Below are 20672 nucleotides of genomic sequence, written 5' to 3' on the forward strand. Positions count from 1 at the left end.
CATGTTTACTGTTTCCAAAAAATGGAAGTCATATTTTTCAGTATCAGACTCACTTTACTATTTTCTACTACCACTCTCCATTTCTTCATTATTGCAGTTGTTATAAACTGCATAGACCTCAATAGAAAGTAACCTTGTCTCTGCACTTTATTGAAAAAGCCACTGATGGTGTTATTACCATCATTACATTATTTACTACTTTAAAAATTCCTCAAAGTAAATCTGGCTCAGTGCTTACTTGTGTTTCTTTCCATCGACAAATGATGGAGCTGCTGTTGCTTTTAACTCAGGGTTCACTTTTTCTCTGTCATAAAAACTTTTCTAGATTTGCGCTACTTTTTTTGTTAGCATTGTTTTTATTTGAATCAAAGCTGAGTTGTTTTCTATACAGTTTGATCCAAACTGCAACTGTTTGTACTGTAAAATCCTTGGATATGGCATTATGTGAATCATACTGAAAATTAATGTTGCAACACTGAAAATATTGCAGAGAATCCTAGCACATTAAAACTATGTATGTTAAAGAAAAATCTAATATGTGATTTAGGGGGCTGCTGTCTGTTCCAAAGGGTTTCAGTCACAGGTCCAGCCATAAATATATTTATGCTCAGAGGATTCAAACAGCAAAAACATATCCCAGAACTGAGAAATTTAAAGTCCATCGCTGTCAAAGAGAAAGAAATTGACAAGATCCACGAGGCACTTATGGGAGAACCGCAGATAAACACTGAAACTGCTCAGACGAGCACATGCCTTGTGACATTTTTCTTCCTCCAGATATGCAAACAAATGTCTGCACTGGAGAAAATTAAGGGGAATAAAACATAAAGCATCAGAGGGCTGAACATTGTTCAACTTCTGCAAGTTATTCCCTTCCAAAAGGAAGCTGCGTGTACAAACTGACTGTAGAAGATTCAAATTCTGGCACAATGTCACCATCTCTATACAAAAAGAAATAAAAAAGAAAAAAGCACACACAGCAGGCCTGTCAGGAGCAATTTCAAAGTGTTCAGATGTGATTATGATGCTCAGAGAAGAGGAAGCAAAGGCCAGACAAGTGATATTCATAGAACGCCTAAGAAGGCGAGAGAGAGAGCTGATCTTCATACTCATCTGTTTGTCCGTCTCCGAGTGACGGGCCCGATCGCCCCGTCACACCTCTGTGAGCCCACTCTAAACATTACCAGCGAGGCTTCTCACTCGCTTCCTCACCCTCTCCGTCTTTTATCAGCAGCTCCACATTACCACTTGAAGATGATCAAAGTTGGCCAGATAGGTCTGAAATTACTCCACGAGGGCGCAGAAAAGAGCGATAGAGCCTTATTACCTCTCAAGTCGAAAGATTTAATATCAAACTCAACATTTCTCACAAGGCGGGGAATGCCTCTTATCCTTCATTTGTTGGCTGAAGAGCGCTGATGATAGCCCAGGGCCCGAAACTATCAGATTAGTTAACTTTATGACTGCCTCGTTTCTTTTGCTCTTGCCTAATAAAATCATTCAGCTACATTTGCCTTTCTTGGTTGTGGACGTGAAAAATATGTTCATTCTGTTGATCCCCAGAGCTTTTTCCTTTGTGACAGATTTCATTTTGGAGATAGAGCTACACATATGTGACTGACATGATGAACAGTTTTTTGTGGATTAAAGGCAACGGGGATAAGAGAAAATCAGAAACCTCAAAGCATACAAAACTCGCCTAATGAGAAAACAAACCTACCCGACATTTATGTATGTTGAGATAACCTATAGCCATAAGTTAAACGCATTGTATTCTCAAAGACCAACGCTGTTTGCTACACAGTGATTATATTGTCTTTCGAAAGCTGGAAGGAATGTGGCTAAGTCAAAAAATTGTGAGTCTTATTCTCTACTTCACTAATATTTTTGCTAATGACTTTGGGAAAAGACTTTGCCAAAATAGTATGCATAACATGTTTTATTTTAAGAATAAAACATTCAAGTTTCCACCAGTCTGAACAGTGCTACAGTCTGAACACAACCAAAAGCCTAGTCTACATTATCACTGATATTTTGGAAAACTGATTTTTTTTTTCTGCTGCATTTGCGATTTCCAGCCACATCCATGAACTGGTTGGTGACAAAAACTTTCCAAAGTGAAAATTTTTCAAAACTGCCATTGTTTTGTGTGTCAAAATGGCCAAAGTACACGAGATCGTGCCTACCCTCTACTTCCTATCTGTTTTCTGTTTCCTTTCTGTTTGAAACCAAGACTACACAGCAGGTCCGTTTCACTTTGTGCTAACTCTACTCCCATTAAACTACAAATGTGAGCTCAAGATGTTGATGTCGATATTCAGGAAGGCCTCGACTCAAAGTACACAATTTGAATTCTTAGCCTAGAACTTCTTTAGCCATACTTTGGGGTCTGTTCGTTTGAATTTTTATAGTGTTACCATCTACTGGCATAGGAATTATATCAAACCAATGAAATTCCCGGAGATTAGGCGTAGATGGTTTTCAAAAGCAAAGGAAACAATATCTAGAGTTCACAAAGTGGCTAGCACAGGTTTACATTTTTAGAGATAATGTCTAAAACTGTAAAGCGATGCTATCTGAAAATAGACCGGTTTTACTTATTAGGCTAAAATCACAGGTGCAGGAATGTTTTTTTTTCCCTTTTGCCAATGCTATATTAGGTGCTATTTGATATGTAAATAAGCCGTAGCTTTAGCTCGAGAGATGAACCAAACACAAAATCTTAAAGCCGTATTACTTCCTCCACAAAAGGAAGTAACCTTTTTTACTGCCACATATGGCGGTAAAAACAAGCACGGAAATGACAGTATGCTAAATTGGGAAAGGATTTTCATTGGGTTTTTAAGATGAAATAAAGCATGACTAAAACCACTGTAAAGAGAGCAACATCTATGGAAAACACTGGTTGTTTAATTTGTGTGATTCCTCTCTTGTACCAACAACATAATGTTGTATTTAGAGCTTTCATAAAACAGAGAAAAAAATGACCCCCTTCTTTATTCTTTACATTTTTGTAGATATTCATAAAGAAATAGTCAAACCAAACTTAATGGCTAAAAAAACAAACAACACAGCTGAAACTGAATTGTGTTGTGGACATGGTTTGACCTGAAAAAGAATAATCTTCGATGATCTTAGTGGAATAATCACAACAATGAAGATCACAGGAGTACATCATCACATTGCATGGATTTATCTTAACTCACGATATTCAAAATTGAACACTTGGGCAACATTGCTGTCACTATCAAGGTTTGTCTCACAGATCATCCCCCTTATGTGTCCAACAGGGTCGACTGACTGCATCTGCTTTGCTACGCAGGGAACAAACGATCCAGTTACATCTGCCTTGCACATTGTTGTTGGTGAGTTTAAGTTACTGAAACCCTGCCAACGTCCTTTAAGCCCATGCTCAGATATTCCCATATCTGATGTTATCAGTGTTGTGTGGACACAAACAGAACATTGTTGTGCGATCATTATGTTACCTTTCTTTGCCGATTGCAACCAAGACTTGGGTCTGTTTTCACAGGCGATTCACAGCCAATGGATGTATGTTCGGTTCACCATAACGGCGTCTTCCTCAAGTATTCGGTTTCTTTGCTTGGATATGGTTTCTATGGCGATGTTTTGGCGGACAGTGAGAGGAATAGGTGGCTTGGTCCTGCAAGATACGACCTGTCAGGTATGTCAGCCATTATGTAAACCTTTGGGGGGGTATTTATTATTTGGCTTGGTTTACCATCAGCTCACAGTGTCTTGCAGAAGTATTCACATCTTTTTAATTTGGTCACATTTTTACGACATTATGCCTGCAAAGTGGCGATTTTGGTCTCATCTGAGCAGAATACAGATACAGACTAATCCCGATGTTGGGCAGAGGGACTGATTTAGGCAGGCTTGAGAAAACAATGGTATTGTTAGCTCACCTGGACGTCCGTAGACAGCAGCTTCTCCTCTGGTTGCCCCAACAGCTCAATCCAATGCCTCCCTGGGCAGGTAGCCCAGACAAATGTTTCCTGCAAATGTAAAGTTCAGTTTTCTTTAGCGTGAAAACCTTTGGTTTTAGTAAAAGTTTTTTTTTTTTTTTTTAACAAAAACTGTGCATTCTCTCCATGGTCCTGGATGTACATCACACACAAGTGAAATTCATCAGCCTAATTAAGGAAGAGCACCATTACAATGGTGATGCATTTGCTGCTGCTGCAGGACATTTGAGCACCAGAAAGAAGACGTTGTCTATTAGACATTGCTTTTACACCGTGTTCCAAATTATTATGCAAGTGATATTTTCTCAGATTAAATGGTCATTGCAAATGATGGTCAGAATAATTTTCAAGTCATGAACTATTACAGTACAAGTAAATTTTTACTGAACAAAGCTCCCCATGAGAAAAGTATTTTTTTCAAAAATAAAAAACTCAAAATGCACTGTTCCAAATTATTATGCACAGCAGATTTTCTAAACACTTTATGGATTATAAAGACCTGCAAACTGTCATTCTTTGAATGTGCAGCATTAAGTGGTCACATGTACTAAAATCAAAAGCATGTACTAAAACTGCAACTGAACTAGACTGATGTTTGAGTCCTTTTCAATATTTTCCTCAGTGCCTTAGCTGAGAATATTTTTTGTTAGATTAATAACACCATATAAAATTTTTTCCCCCTTTCTTTAAAGGGTTTAAAACTTTTTTGTCCCACAACCACTATGGCGGGACGGTTTCTTTCCTACCAGCAGACGACAACGTGGGGCATCCAAGAGACAAGCTGCAGTGTCGATCTGGGTAAATAACATCTGCGGCTTTTCAGCATTATTTTACAATGTCTTAACTTATCTGACGACATTCAGGCGCAGCAATGTGCTTTAATGGGATACTTTATGTTGTCAGGAAGCTAAATTATTGAGGACTGAAAGCCAGCTTTCTCTTGTGTAAAAAGCTTTCGAGTTAAGTGCTTTGGTTTTTGATATTCTGGCAGTAGACATTATTTACATTTGTTGTGGGAGGTGAAATCCATTATTCTAACATGACAAGTTATTTCACCATGAAAAGTCATATAAATATGCTCTGGAAGACCTTTTTAGCCGCAGACAAAACAGAAACAGTGTACATAGCTAAAAAAAAAGAAAAAAGTTTACAACTCTCTGAATACATTAGGGCTTAATGAATCATAAGAGCCCGTTATGGTCTTTAATGTCAGTAACAGCCGATGATTTAATGATTGTAAAACAAGGTTGCGCTGGTGTTTCAGGTGCCGCATCTGTCAGCACAAGCCCTCATCAAAAGACGAGCACGATGAGGCGTCGGAGGAGAAGGAAAAGCCGGCTGACGGTACGAGCTTCGCTTCATTATTTGAAATGTGCTGACTAAATCAGAGGGAAAGGCCTTTTCCTCATTCCTCTGCCTCGTTATCGAGCTCATTTCTCTGTTTTGACACCGCTGCCATTAAAAATGAGTTGTAGTTTGAGAATACAGAGGGGGGGAAAAAAAGAAAAAAAAGAGAGGAGACAATTCCACACTGGTTGTCTTTCTGCATAAAGCTGATTTCATTCAGCTTGGAGATTTGCATTTTTTCGCTTTGTGTTTTTTGAAGGAGATAAAGTACCTGAGCTTGACGGCGGGTAAATAAGAGTCATGATCTGCTAAAATTTCACTTTGTTGTCATTTCTGAGTCGATGTTTCTTTTTTTCCCCCTACAGAGCGACACAATTTCTAATGAGGTTCCTGATTAGGTATTGATGAGAGAATATATTCTGATTATAGTGACAGTGAATAACTCCCCATTGTTCCCGGCTGGAGAGCTCTTCTCCCTAATGATTAAGGATGTAACAAGATCTCGTGGCACAAGATGTTGATATTAAAGTGCTACGATATTTCTTGCCAATGTGAAATCTGTCTTGCACGAAGCTATCTATCTGCTGTCAGGATGTCATTTCGTCTTACGAAGTTTAAGCCCAGTCGATGCGGATATGAGCACATGGAGTGTTAGGAATTGAGAAGGAGGAGAGTCCTAGGAACAAAATGTCCCCTCTCCTCTGTGTCCTGCAACCTCGGCATCAAAGACAGTGTTTGGGCAAAATAAAGTGAATTTTTTGAGTTTAGGTTGATGGAGTGTCTGATCAGTGAATCTACAGTTGTCTGTTTTTAGGATGAAAAGTAGAGAAGAGAAAGCACACACACGTGTGGGACGTTTGTCAAGGTGTAAGAGATCTTTGGGAAAATGTGGAAGAAACTCTCACCAGTTTTAAATCAGTTTCAGCATTATGGTAGGAAAAACGGTGACAAGGCGGCAGACAAGATGCTAATGCTAATTATTTTGAAGCAGAATGAGAAAGCAGACTCTGTCTAGTCATTTGACACTAACACACACACACACACACATCGTTTACTTTAGTTTTATAATAAAGCCAACTTTAGCTTTACAATAAAACTAAAGTTAGCTTTATTATAAAAGTAACTCTAGTTATAAAGATAACTCTAGCTTTATAACTAGGGTTATAAAGCTAGAGTTTAACTTTAGCTTTAAAATAAAGCTAAAGCTAATTGTTAGCCACAAACGGCACTAAATCTAGCACGTACATCGTAGCTTCCTACCCTTCCCACAGTGGGTAAAACAGAGGTTTTCTTTAAATATATAAGTTAATACATTCATTTAATTTATGAACACAATAAATCATATCAATGTATAGAAGATATAAAAACCTGTACAGGGTGTTTTTTTTTTGGCATTTGGATTTCCATAGATTAGACAAGCATTTACCTTTATTAAATTCAATCTGTTTATTCACAACAAATATTGTCTCAAGGGACTTTCCAAAAACTTTGTAGCAATCAGCCATGTTATGACATTGGAAAGGAAAACTCCAGTTTAACAGGAAGAAACCTCCAGGAGAACCTGGCTCACTGTGAGCTGCCATGACTGCCTGGGTCCATTGCAGTTCATAAGCCTGGTCAAACCTGGACTAGAATATTAAACAAAACCAAAAAGTTTATTGTCTTCTGAAATACATTGCTAAAGTCTTCTCTTGTTTTGTCCTAAGAAGCTAAATATTCTGTATTGTCTTGTTACTCCCCTATTAATGATGTTCCTGCTCACTAGCATCCCGTCTCGTTTGGTCTCATTGTGTGTTCCCTGACAGCTCATGTTCAGGTTAGGTTTGGATATCGCCATTTCTTCTCCCTTCATTCCCCCATCTGTCTATGTGCAAACAAACTTTATTATTATCTGCAATTGTCTCAAGCCACTGACGCATCAGGACAAACCTCTGGTGGTGTGTGCACCGCAGCATCATGTGCAGACTTTGTGCTGTCGATTATCTCTCTCTGCGTGTGTGCGTGGTTTCCCTTTCTAATTAGTGTGTTTATGTTGAATTTTAGATTTGTGTTTATCTGAGGCTGCAGCTCCCCATGGCGTGCTGGTGTGTGTTTATATGCCTGGATAAATATGACAGCAAGCATAACCTGTTTGTGTGTGTTTGCGTTTGCTTTGTGACAGACTCCCACTAATCAGGAGAAGAAGAAAAAAAAAAGTTTCTTTGCCAGCTCTTGTCAGGGGGGTTTGCCTCGTGCCGGAGCCACCCTTTGTTTTCGTGGTGTTGTGTTTATTTATTTATTTAGTTCTCTGCTGAGGGAATCTCAGACAACTGCTAAATCAGTGAGGCGCGACACACTCCCCCTCTGCAAATGAGCTGGCCTCCACATCGAAAGTAAATACTCATTTGGAGACGTCCTCCTAGTGCAGAGCCTGCAGTCCACAGTTGTTCCGTTTGAATTTGTTTTTAAAGTGTGGCTTTAATCACCATTTCCCAATTAGAATATTGTTGGATTTTTTTATGTTGCCTCTGCGGGCTTGTTATCATCGGCTCGCGTTATCACCTCTGTAAGTTTGTTTTGCAAAACGAGGGGGAAAGGTAATGAATCGTTTTGCTGTCTGAGATCACATAATTTCCCCTCTGAGGTGCTCATAAAACAGTCGAATGCTAATTTGGACACCTGTGATCAGTTTTTAGCGGCTTCCCCCGCCGACTATCATGCCGGTGACAGACAGCGCCATTCCCCCGCGGGGCCGTGGCGCCGCAGCTTTGATTCACCTTTACTCAAGTAAACAGTGGCTAATCTCCGAGGAACAGAGTCATGACTCGTGAAGCGCAACCATCGCATCTGTCATTTAGGATTTTTGTGGCCACATGTGCATTTATTCATGACAATCTGAATGAAGGTTAGCACAATCAGTGTGGTGTTTATCGAGCTCGCGCTAGTCTTTAGATATTGTGGAATCCTGCTTGGCCCAACTTAATTGCAAACAGAAGGGTGCGCATTTACATTTGCGTTTTCCTCCATCATGAGGTAGAAGCTGCTCTGAGCATTGCTGCGAAGACATCTGGATCTTAATGGACCTCCATGAGCTTCACTGCTGCTGCGTTAGAATGTTGGAGCTCAGACCCAGAACTCGTAATGCAAAAATAATTCAAACCGTCAACCTCAAAGCCAGAAGAAATCCAGCTTCTTTTTTTGCTACCTGTAACTTATCCAACCTGTACAGCTAAAGGATTTTATTCTGACGGAGAGCTGAGAATCTGGTGCAGCGTTGGTCGAATCAAACATTTACTTAAAGTGTAGTGTGCAAAAAATGGGAGATTGAAGTTGAAGTTGTGGTGAGCTTTGGTTGATTTAATTTTGAATATGTAGGTAATGGAGCAGTTCCAGTTGGGTTAACTTTTCTGAAAAGATGGTGAAAACTGTAGTTTATGGGGGATAGAGGGAGAAAAAGTGAATGTGTCCAAAGTTTTTAGTCCAAATTGGAAGAAATGAACAAATACAAATCAATATCCATCAGGTTCATCGGTGACATCTGTGACAACACACACAACTCAAGAACTAGAAGCCTGCCACTAGACATTTAAAAAATCAAAAAACTAGAAATAGACTGAACTGAGATAAGAACAGACAGGAGGGGAACCCAGAACCTTAAGACACTCTGACAGAGCTGGAAAAACCCAGAGAATTTTGCTAAAAAAATTTAAAAAAAAGTTGGATAGTAGATAACATAGAAATAAGTTGTGTATTTGTGGTCTGCTCACGGTCAAAAATATATTCCGCTACCGATATGCTTGCATGTTAGAGCACTGGTGATGTTTTTAAGGGCCATCCACTCATTGTATAACCAAAGCAAGAGCTGCCTTCTCAGCAAAAAGTCGAGCTTTTGCCTATCCGAGTGGTTAGTATGACTAGAAAAGTGTGAAATGAATTCAAAGCGTTTACACGGGAGCTACATTCACTCAATCACACAGAAATACACACAATTTCATACACCGATATGTAGATTGATATGCAAGTTGAGGTCATTGCCCAGAGGCAAATCAATATGTGCTAGGATTAAATTGAAATAGAACCCATAATTTCTGGATTGCTACCCACTGAACCACTGTGGTGTTTCATTACTAGAATAACAAAATCCTGGCTGGAACAAGTCTCCTAAATAAAGTAGAGCCATAGAGATAAGATGAGGAGTTTCATCTTGAAGTAGAGACTTTCTTTACTTTCAAAAGAAGTTAATTGAAATGGGTTGGGTAGCTAGAATTGCCCATGAGACATTTGAGATTTTGCGGGATCATCCAACTCAGAGGAGACTCCCAGAATATATATACACATCCTGGCCCAGGAACACCTTCAGATCCTCCTTGAGTGAGCTGACAAGTGTCAGAGACGAGAGATGTCTGGGTTTCCCCCGTGACCCAGTTCAGGATGAGCAAAGATGAAAGCAAAACGAGGGAATTTATTAAAACATCCTGGCAAATAAAATATTCTTCTTTATCATGAAGTGCTCATTAAAAGAAAAGCAAACACTCGCCAAAAAGACACAAAAAAACGTCAAAAGGCAATTTCCACAAGACTCGAGGCTCATAGGGGTAGAACAGCTCACATGAACAAGCATGTCGTAACAGGAAACTATGCAATAACCAGACTTCACACCTGAATAAGAACGTCTCATTTAGCTTATTTCCAACTAAATGCCACAAAAGGAAAACAAGATACACGTGTTGGATTTCAGCTTATGAATGCCAACAGCCTTCAAAGGTTGAATTAGAGGATGTTATCCACAGCCACGAAATGTCAAAGAGATCTGTTTTTCAAATTGATGAATGTCATTTTCTTTGAACCCGTCGTAACGACATGAGTTGTGCTCCTGTGTCTTCAGACAGCGACAGAGGCTGGAGTGTCATCCACGGCAAGTTCATTGCCATCAACTCGGCCAGCATGAGCTGCGCGTGTCCTCGGAGTCCAAAAGGCCTATCGCCCTCCGCCCACCTCGCCGACGGCACCACAGACCTGATTCTGGTCAGGAAGTGTTCCCGTCTGGACTTCTTCAAACATCTTCTTCGACACACCAACAACAACGACCAGGTAGCGAGGGCTAAATATGCCAAGTACTTCAGATTTAATAAACGTGAATTTAGGGGGAGAAAGGTGCAAAAATGTTTTAGGATTTTCCAGGAGAATCTGCCCCATTCCCAAGTCGGAGCCCAGAAGAACTGATGAAGTGTTAAAGTCATGAATGAGCAAGCAGAAGGCAGAGTTTTCCCCTCTTGCTGTGCTAGCACCTACCTTTGCTGACTCTGCTCAATTTCCCAAGCATGCTTCTCTTCAGTTCCAAGCGCCTTAGCCCTTGTGCATTCCCATGCGTCATAAATGACCTCCACCCCGATCCAGAAAGGCTGTGGTAATCGCTGCATCAGGGATCTGCTGGATGGGAAAACAGGCCGATGTCAGACTAATGCCCCTCTCAGGACAGCATCGCCAGGGGAAGTCTGCTGATTACTAATTATTACCTTAAGATGTTTAATCTATCTGAGAAGAAAAGGAAAAGGTCAAACTTTAAACTGTTTACGTTGCTACTGGTGACATCTTTTATCTGTATTTGACCATAACATTGTGCACTTTAAGTTCAGACAACTAGTTTACCTTAAAAAGGATTCTCTATGACAGCTTAATTCATTTTCTGCTGCCAGACTCAAATATGTCCACAAATTTTCTTCCCACAAACATGCTCATCATAGCAGTAGGTAGTGAGGCTGTTGTTGCTTAGTGAAAAGGCTGGTTTGATTTGTTTGACATACAGTATCTCATGAACCTCAGATAACGTTGGCAATCCATGAACCCTAACTGTTGCTACAGCAGCAATCTCCTTTTCAGCCAGCTGTTTGACTACTTGGGAACTGTTAAAGGTTAAATTTAAGGTACCAACCTTATATCAGATTAACAAATAGTTCCTGCGGGGTATGTCCATACACCTCGGTCAATATCCTCTTCCCCAAATGGCAGGCAATGTGTTGAGAAGGGGATTTTAATGCAATTAAAATCTGTGTGGCAGTGTTCTAGAGCAGGGCTGTGTCATTTGGTGTGGTGGTGTCTGAGTGGTGGTGTTGGTTTGTGCTTCATTGTGATGGGTTCCTGGCTGCTGACCTAAAGGGATGTGTCTGGCTGACTGTGGGCATGGGGTTCCCTTTTCTCCTGATCGCTACTGCAGCCTTTTGTCCTGGTTTGTTGGCGAGTGCTTGTGGCGTTCTTCCATTTTTTAAGTTTTTGGTGTTCTGGCTCAGATGACCTGACTCTGGGCTTACCTGACTGACCAGGCACGAGTGAACCTTTCCTTGTGCCTCTTTTGCGTTGGGGGCGGGGGGCTTCAGCTAATACTTATTCTCTAACTGGCTCTTCAATGGATCCACAAAGGCAATTCCAGTAACCAGCCAATTTCTGTCTTGGGTTTGATCAGATTACACAGTTACAAAAACGCTCTGTGCTTGTTGTTGTTCTTCTTTGATATTTTTCCCTTCTCAGTTGCTCCTTGCAGCAGCACTAATTTGATGTTTTACCTTTTTTGGAAAAAAAAAACAACAACAAACTCTAATGTGATGCAAACAGGAACCCTGGTATCCCGTGTTTTGTGGAAAATCATATACATAATAGTTAGCATATAGATTAGATGCTTTCTTCTACATGCTGGCACGTCTAAGGATAGCCTTGGCTGCTATCCTGGCAATCAGTTTGCAGTCTTATTTTTCATTTTGTCTCATAAATCCAGCTGCCGAAGCTTTTGGGAATAACAATGATATCGCATTAACTCATCTCATTTTCTTAAGGCTGCAGATTGAAGTGCCTTGGCGTTGGTTTTCTTCCTCCTTAGTTTAAGGCCGCCTTTGCTGCATAACTCGCATCACAGAAAGGGAGACATGCAGTCATACAAGTGGGGTGAGTGGGACATTGTATCAAAGCTGAGTTAATATCAGCATCTGAGTCCAACCAAGCAGAAAGAGACTAGACGTGAGCAGCCACTAAGCGTATTCATGGCCTTGTCAGAAAGCTTTTTAGGCAGACCGTCCGGCATGAATGCAAAGCGGCTGCAGTCATAAAGTGGGCTTGATGTGAAATAAATGGCTGTCAGTCTGCTTTGAGGATGAGAGAGGATAAGAAAAGACGAGAAGGGATGGGGGGGGGACGGAAAAGAAGGATAGAACAGAGAGAAAGTGGCACCCCGTGAAGCCGAAGATAGGGCAGCCGAACCTTTCTGCGACAGAGAGAGATGAAAGCGCTTTCTGACAAAATAATTTCTTTTCATCTCTCGTCCTCCTTTTATTCAATTTCCCAAAGTTCACCTAGTGTCTTAATGGACGGCTGTGTTACTCATCGCCGTTTCTCCTCTGCGTCATCGCTTTTTGCATCAGGTGTTTTTTGCCGTTAGCCTCAAATGTTTTGACGCTTTTATTAGTTTTATTAGTTTATCAGTGTTGTCCTCTCTCTGGTGCTCAGGTCAAGAGCAGATAATTAATGTTGAAACACATCAGCAAGCCAGATGTGTGTGTTAGCATTTTAAGGATTTTGGTACAAGCCATTGTTAATGTTTAATAACATTATAATAATATGTTTACAGCTTAACTGAGTGTGTTTTTAGCTGTAAGTTGTTAGCAGGAGAGCCTTTTTCAAACATGCGATAAATTGTTCTTTTTTTACTCTGTTTTATTTAAATTTTGCATTTTTAATGCTTTGCTAAGCAGTTTAAAAGAAAATAAATAAATAAAAAAAGACAACAGTGAGTGGAATAACGTATAACTGATGGCCCCAGAGTACTTTAAACAGAACCATTTGTATTTTGAGGTTGTAGAGTTGGAAACAAATGCAAAACAAGTAGGGATGCACGATATCGACTGTAAAATTTAATATTGGACATCGGCCATTCTGTCAAAAGACATTGATTTTATGTGACAAACCAGTGACAATGATGCTTGCAGCACAGCACAACGGCAAATTTGCATTGTTTGAGTGTTGTCGTTGTCTTAGAGAGGAAATGTCATGAATAAATGTGACATTAAACATAATGCAAGCTGAAAGTGTGACAACATTTTCAGTCTCCTTCTTAGCATTTGCATTTGGTAGCAGGCTAAATTGACAAAGATAATGCAGTAGAGAAAGTCATGTAGTTTCAGTAAATAGGTATAGGAAAGAAAAAAAAAAGAAAATTGGTATTGGTATCGGTTATCAGATAAAATTAGTTTTAATATATCTGCATATCGGATATCGACCAAAAATCCCTAAAAACAAGAAAGACATCAGATGTGTAATGGTAAGCAGAATAATAAAATAAGAAAGACTCACATGTTTGGAACTGGAATACAATGAACTCAATGGTGAAAACTTGATGGAGGTGGTGGGATAAGTGCCATGGAAACCAGGACAGTCTAATCGGGTCATGCAGAACAATTGATGGAGTACTGAGGGAAGGAGGCAATAAAACACAGGATGAACAAACCAAGTGGGGAATGACAAAGACAATCATTTCCTTTGTGGTATGAAGTTTAACAGATGAAAAATCAACCTTTTTCTCCGTTGGGAGTTTATTGAAGATCCACCTTTGCTTGTACAAGGTCTCCTCAGTTCAATTCACTGCAGACAGTAAGACACCATATTCCAGAGAAACATCTTTCAGTGCATACATGTTTGGAAGGACGTGAAACAAAATTACAATGGCTGGTTTTAAAAAAAGAGGAGGGAGCGTTAATCTTGGTACCTGCTGCTACTCAGAAAGTGTTTGCATTCAGAACGATCGCTGAGGTTTTGTCCACCTAAAGCCTTCGGCCTTGAGGATGACCATTGAATCAAGCGCCACACAAAGAGGAACCCCTTCCAAGATTAAACTTATCTGTTCAAAACCTTCTCACCCATCTTTACCTTTTTATTTCCTAGTTCGACCACTGGTTCGTGGAGGTCCACAGGGTGAGAAAGTTTCGCTTCCAGCCATGGCACCACGACTTCGTTCCTCTGGAAGACGCGAGCGAACGTCCAGAGAGTCCGGACCTCAGTCCCATCTCCTCTCTCCAAGAAACCTGCGACGACTGCACCGCCGAGAGCAGCTGGAACTGCGACGGGGAAATCCTGCATCACACCGCCATTCAAGTCAGGTGAGACATAGAATGATAGTGATTTTATATCTCAACCTGCGTTATTTTCACATTTTTACACCGTGCGACTGAGAAAACGTGGATGTTCAGAAGCAAATGTTGAAATAAGATCCCTCTTACTGATGAAGGTTTTTTATTTTTGACTTTTTTATTCAGAAATAAAAAAGTCCCGTTGATGTGCATGTTTAGACATTTCTCATTTTCACACAGAAGGGAACTTCTTGTGCGCCAAATTCTTCTCAGCATAGAAAAGAACCAACAAATGGCTTCGAATAAAACTCACATTACATTGCAGAAGCAGTATAATGGAAAAAACATTGAAATACTCACAGAGCTTATACTTCTTGCATCACCTTATTCTTATCCACACCTTCCTTCTTGGTATTAAGTTGTAAATTTTGCTTAAATTGCCAAAAATGATTCACGTTTCAAAGCCTAAGTAGAAACAGATTACGCTCCGTGCCCGACAGCTCTGCATTCACGGAGCTCAGAGACAAAAACTCATTGTTCCAAGTTTTATTTTCCACTTTTAAGTTTTGGTGAAATATCAGAAGAGCTGCTGAGAGCGTTGCCAGGAGACATGGTTAACACTTTCTATGATCCCAAGTGAGTGACTTGGAAATATCCACAGCACGGGGTAACTGCTTGGGAGTTGTGTTCCCGCTGAGATCTCGGCTCTCTATGAGGATTAATTGCGATGATGCCTGGATTTCTGTTTCGTTTTGTCGCCACATCACATCCCCAGAGTTTTTTGGAAAGAAAACATGAAAAAGTAAAGAAATATAACATAAAACAGCAAAAGTAATCCTGTCCTGACAATAGAGCACACCTTTGATACCGGTACGCTCACACTATACAAAACAGAGTTGACATAAAACACAATGCGTGTACAAGTGCATTTCATTTCCACATGTTTACAACCAAATTGTGATTTTTTCTTTTCTTCTCTAAGCTGCTGTCCTGCTGTTTCTTTAACTACTCAAACACATGAAAGCGGCTTCTATACATCAAAATCAATCCAACAAACCAGCTGGGGTGACCAGAGTCAACTCAAAGCACACATTGCTTTGAGTTTACTTTGACTCGCGTCTTCAAAATGATTGCCTCTGCAAAGGGTCTAGCTCCTGTAGAGCAGCATGAAGCGTTTGTTAGATAACAAGCTATAGATAACATCTTCACTTTTTCTTTTGTTTAGCGGTGGATCACTATGGCGTCATCACGTTTTTTCCTAAAGAAAGAAAAAAATCGAAATAATTCAGCAATATATTTGCTTTCGGTGACCTCCAATCTTCATCTAGGGTTTCAGTTTTGTTTGTGGGTAAACAAACATAAAATGAAACGTACCTTCTCTGTCTGTTCTTAGCAGTATCGTGTCACCACAGCCTCTTCCCCGTTCCCTTATGCACAGTCATTGGCAACAACATAGAATTAGCTCCCCTCATTATTCAGCTCCTGTCTTCACTTCAGTCCCCACCCCATCTCCCACATAACCCCCAACTATCAGATCTCCTCGCAGCTGGAGTGGGTCCACTTGATGCATCATTTATTTCATGCTCCATTGTACTTGTCCAATGATGCATGGCGCTGTAATGTTGCTAATTTAACGGCCCTCCCCGTGTTAAAAGACTACTCCCCTTTAATTAAAGCCGAAGTCCGTCCATTTATTGCCCCTTCCACGTCGCTAATCGTTGCCGGAGTGAGCCAAGCGGAGTGTATTTCGGATAATTAATGGTAATAGCCTTGGCGAAACGGGGAAGTAGAAGGAGAGGGAAGAAGGAACAGGTTCACCTGGGGGGGGGAATGTAAAGTCCAACAATGATGAGCGCCAAACTTTAAATCAAGTCTTGGTGTAATTAAAATACCAGCAAGCAGCTCTCTGACATTTTTGTCTGATTTTTCTTTTTTATGCTTATGATATTCTGGAAATATGATAATACTGTGAAATATTGTCTCATCTGCCCGGATATTGAGCATATAATCACAGTTATGAGACAGTCGCACAATGTCTTCAGTTATGAAGCAACGTGCTCTGGTCACGTTTTAGTTTTTGGTCCACATGTAAAACACTAAGAGTGCGTTCACAACAGCCACGCTTAATCCACTTTGATCCAACTCTAGTTCAGTTTAATAGAAAGTCTGATTTCGTTTGGGAAGGTTGACGTGAACTCTGGCACAGTTTGAGTGCATTTGTGCAGACGCTGCTCCAAAAGCAGGAAGTGGACTACAGCACAGTCCACTTCCTGTGCTATAGGTTGTATTCTGGATAAATACAACCTAAATATCTACCCAGAATGAACAGTTTTTTTTGTTGTTTTTTGTTTTATTTCATCATGGGGGGGTTAGACTCTAGCTAGTGTAGCTGGCAGACTAGCTAGAGTCTAGCGCTAGCCAGTCTGTTAGCGTTAGACCCCTTCTGCTAGAGTCTAACGCTAACAGAAGGAGTGGTTTGTAAAACAGAAATCCTACAACTGCCAAAATCTTACACCGCTCCATTTTTGTTTACATTTCTTAAAGAAAGAAGTTGCGCTCCTGTCTTCTTCAGAGGCTTTCATGTCATTTCCTTCAGTGGTTCTTGGTGCAGCGCCACCACAAGTGAGGGAGGGAATAGGTTTTTCAAAAGGGTTTGGATTGTTTGACGCAGTGCAGTGTGAAAGCAAATCGAAACAGGAGAAATTTTAACAAATACTGCAGTTTGTCTACCAGACTATCAGATGTGAAAACAACACAAATCTGGCACAGAAACCTCAGACTGCCAGGGTGGTGGAGAAGTTTGTTTTTTTTGGTGTGTGTGTGTGTGTGTGTGCTCGCCTACCACCAAAAAAATAAATAAAATCCAATAAAATACATTGAAGATTGTTTCTACAATAAAAAACTGGAAAAAATGTCTACAAGTTGACATTTTATCCAAGTTTATTATAACATCAATAGCATCTGTGCTTATCACACCACAATGACTTCCACTTTTTAAATCTGAGCATTAATCTGCACTGCTTTCACATCTGCCGCTCTTACAGTAATGTCGCAGTGAAAGCTCAGCCATTAAGATTATGGTTTGTTATTCAGGCTAAATGATGCAGAGTGTGTGTGTATGTGTGTGCTACCTTTTCTCCACAGTGTCCAGTGCCAGCTGATCAGGCTGTTTGCTCGGGGAATCGAGGAGCAGCAAGATGCAGAGGTGGCCGTGTGACGACATTTGTCCAGCGTCCTGAAGACAAAGACTGAAAAGGAATAGGAGAAAATAAAATAAGACTTGAAAGTGTTGATTTCCTGGAAAAGCACGTACAATATCTACGTTTCATTTGCACAAGCTGCCTTTCGATGATGATTATAGTGTTTGCTTTAATTGGTTTGCGCAGTGTTGGGTAGAAAATGACGAGACACGTTGAATTCAAATGGATCACATTGGACAGCCGGTTACTGGGGGACCTCAAACATCAGGACTATTCATTACTTTTTGGAGTAAGCTGAATGAAATATGGTTTCCTGCACCCTATTAGTTTTGCTTTCACGTACAAAAAAAAAAATTTAATAAAATAAGAACAAAGTTAAAGCTCAGAGCATCCCAAACAGACCGGGAGTTCTTCCAGCAGGATGAAACGGAGCTGGACTCCAAGTAGAACATAAAAAATAAAAATCATCCTGCAACAACGTGGAGACACGGTCAGGGTGGAACAGCTTTGTGCAAAGAATGAAGATGTCTGTGAATTCAAAAACACTCAATCATATCTTTCTTATTTAGGAAAAAAAAAAAATGCTGTTCTTTTTTTTTTTCCCCACGTGAAAGCCGATATGAGCCACAGGCACTAATAAAAAGAATTGAATCCCGTGACTTAAACCCTAACAGGACCCTGGTGGCTGCTGGGCGATAAGAAGTGCTTCCTGAATGACTTGGAGTGTCTCGGCGCTGCTGTGCCGCACCTGTGGCTCCGAGCCGGGCTCCTCTCCTTTCCGGCTCAAAGAACCGCTCGCGGTTTAATCATCCCCTGGGAGCAGGCGGATTTCTGCGTTGTTAATGTCATTACAGACAATCTACCCCTCTGCTCCCAAATTAGCCTCTCTTAGCTCTGCCAAAGAATGCACCAGCTTTTACTTTGGCCCGCTGTCTTAGTGATGAAACTTTATGTTGGTCTACACACAAGTGTTTGGAAAGGTGAAATGTGTTTTCCCGCATCCCTGCAGGGTTGTGCTGTTATTGATGAGTGGAAAAGTGCAGATGTCATGAGTTAGCTATTTCCCAATTAAACTCGCTAAAGCCAAGAGCCGTCCAGCACCAGCAGACGCACGCAAACACACTGATATACCATTTTACTTTCTGATATTTATATATAAATATTATATTTTCTTATTTAGACTTTTCTTCTCAAATCTGTCTCCTTTGAATCCTCTGGACCTGTTTCTATTGATTCAGGATGTCTGTCGTTGACCTTCAGCTCGCCGAATGACGTTCTATCACAACATAAATTGGACAGAAAAGTCGAGCTGAAATAAATGGACGCATTCTTTTATTAAACCAAACAGAAATCACATATTTCAGTTCTGTGAAATCTGAAATAGGGGTTTCTTTGCTTTCAAGACTGTGTGTACCTGCCTTCTTCTTTTTAAAGATGCATAGGTTTTATGCTCCCAGATATACATTTTGTGCAACAGAAGAAGTTGCATCCAAAAAGCTGCAGACAAAAAGGTTTGTTGTGAAGTGAACCAGCAGCAATCATGTCTCCTGAAAATATATTTTTGTATCCGGGTTTCTGCGTTTTTCCATATTCCCATCATGGGCTGGATAAAATTTGGGGGAAAAAAAATTTGGCGATGATTCTGTTGGCCTTGTAGACTACGTGGTTTCTAGGATTTCTTCTCCGTAAAAATAAATCCTGGAGAGGAAATGAATCAATGTATGGTGAAATATTTAACTTTTTATCACTTATGTATACCAAAGACTTTGTGTTCACGATAACAGTAGTCTGACATCACTAATCACATCAATTATTGGTTTTGGCAGAAATGTGAAAGCATCTAGCTGAAAAGACTGAAAGAAGAAAACTGCTCTATTAGCTTGCTTACAAGAAAGACAAACATACTGAGGGACCATTAATTACATTGCCAGGAGTGGGTGTTTGCTCAATATTTGATCTTAAGTCATGTACCAAAATCAAATAGTACAATGTTTAAGAAAACAACATTGAAATTCACTCTTCTACCTCCCAATGTCTCTGTTATTTGGCCCCATGCTAGCCATATAAGTCAGAGTAATGTAGCATCATAGAAACTTAGCTTTCTAACATGGATGCCAATTTACTTTTCCCTTCTTTGTGCACTTTCACATACCTGCCATTTTGTTCTATGAAGACATTTGGTAAATGTAGGCCATTCAGTAAAGTAACTTCTCTGCTACTTTTTGTTTCTGTGTGCTAAGCTAACATCAGCAACAGTCTGAGGATATAAATAGCGACATTTTAAAAGTCCTCACTCCAGCTATTACAGAAGAAAAAAAAAACACTCCAAATTGCAAATGAGGTGAACATGGAAACTGATTTCATTTGATTCAAATCCCGAATAAAGTGCTTATGAAATGGTTCTGCGGTGAGCTTGATTTTTATTGGACTGATGCTTTATTCCCTCAATTTTTCTTTTCTTTTTGAGACACACTCTCCAACGTTTGCATAAAAAGGTCAACCCGACGGTTCTCCGACTTTCCTCTGCCTCCATCTTTCTCTATTTGTCTTTCTCTCTGGCTGAGAGGGGTTTAATAGGGTGCGCTGGTGTGAACGAGATGTTTCATTAAAGAACATCCGACTGAGGTCTGTGGTGATATTTAAAGCTACTCTCAGTCTGTGAAACCACTCCTACTCTGAGAAGTGGCTGGTAAATTCAGTCATTTAAACTTTTTACAGTTACTATATTACTGAGTGACAGTGTGGGATTACATCAACTGTATTAAATGTTACAATATTTAATATTTCTCGAGGATGTCCACAAAAATAATTATTCTTTATTTTACTTATTTTGGTCGAGCTCAGGTCAGATGCAGCACAGTGACAATCTGAAGAGAATAGCGTCAGATGAGGTATTTCCTGATCAAATAATTAAGAATAAGTAGCGTCAGGAAAATCAGAAGCATTCATTGAAATTGTTAAAAGAAATATTTTTCTAACTTTGAGTAGCTTCTCTTCTGAGATTAAAGTGTAATCCGCTGCTGTTTCAAATCACCTACAGGAAGGAA

The 20672-nt window shown here is 40.1% G+C and overlaps 1 protein-coding gene across 1 annotated transcript in view; it reads left to right on the forward strand.

Moving 5' to 3' along the window:
* cerk (ceramide kinase) overlaps positions 1–20026 on the forward strand; it is a 43562-nt gene extending 23536 nt beyond the window's left edge. The window contains exons 7-13 of the mRNA XM_032589119.1: positions 3291–3365; positions 3533–3685; positions 4682–4787; positions 5254–5333; positions 10201–10406; positions 14241–14455; positions 17570–20026. Coding sequence (XP_032445010.1) covers positions 3291–3365; positions 3533–3685; positions 4682–4787; positions 5254–5333; positions 10201–10406; positions 14241–14455; positions 17570–17642 — 908 coding nt within the window. The 3' untranslated portion in view covers positions 17643–20026. The remainder of the gene's footprint in view (positions 1–3290; positions 3366–3532; positions 3686–4681; positions 4788–5253; positions 5334–10200; positions 10407–14240; positions 14456–17569) is intronic.
* Positions 20027–20672: the final 646 nt, after the last annotated feature.

Source organism: Xiphophorus hellerii, chromosome 17 (assembly GCF_003331165.1).
Source record: "Xiphophorus hellerii strain 12219 chromosome 17, Xiphophorus_hellerii-4.1, whole genome shotgun sequence".
Lineage (NCBI taxonomy): Eukaryota > Metazoa > Chordata > Actinopteri > Cyprinodontiformes > Poeciliidae > Xiphophorus > Xiphophorus hellerii.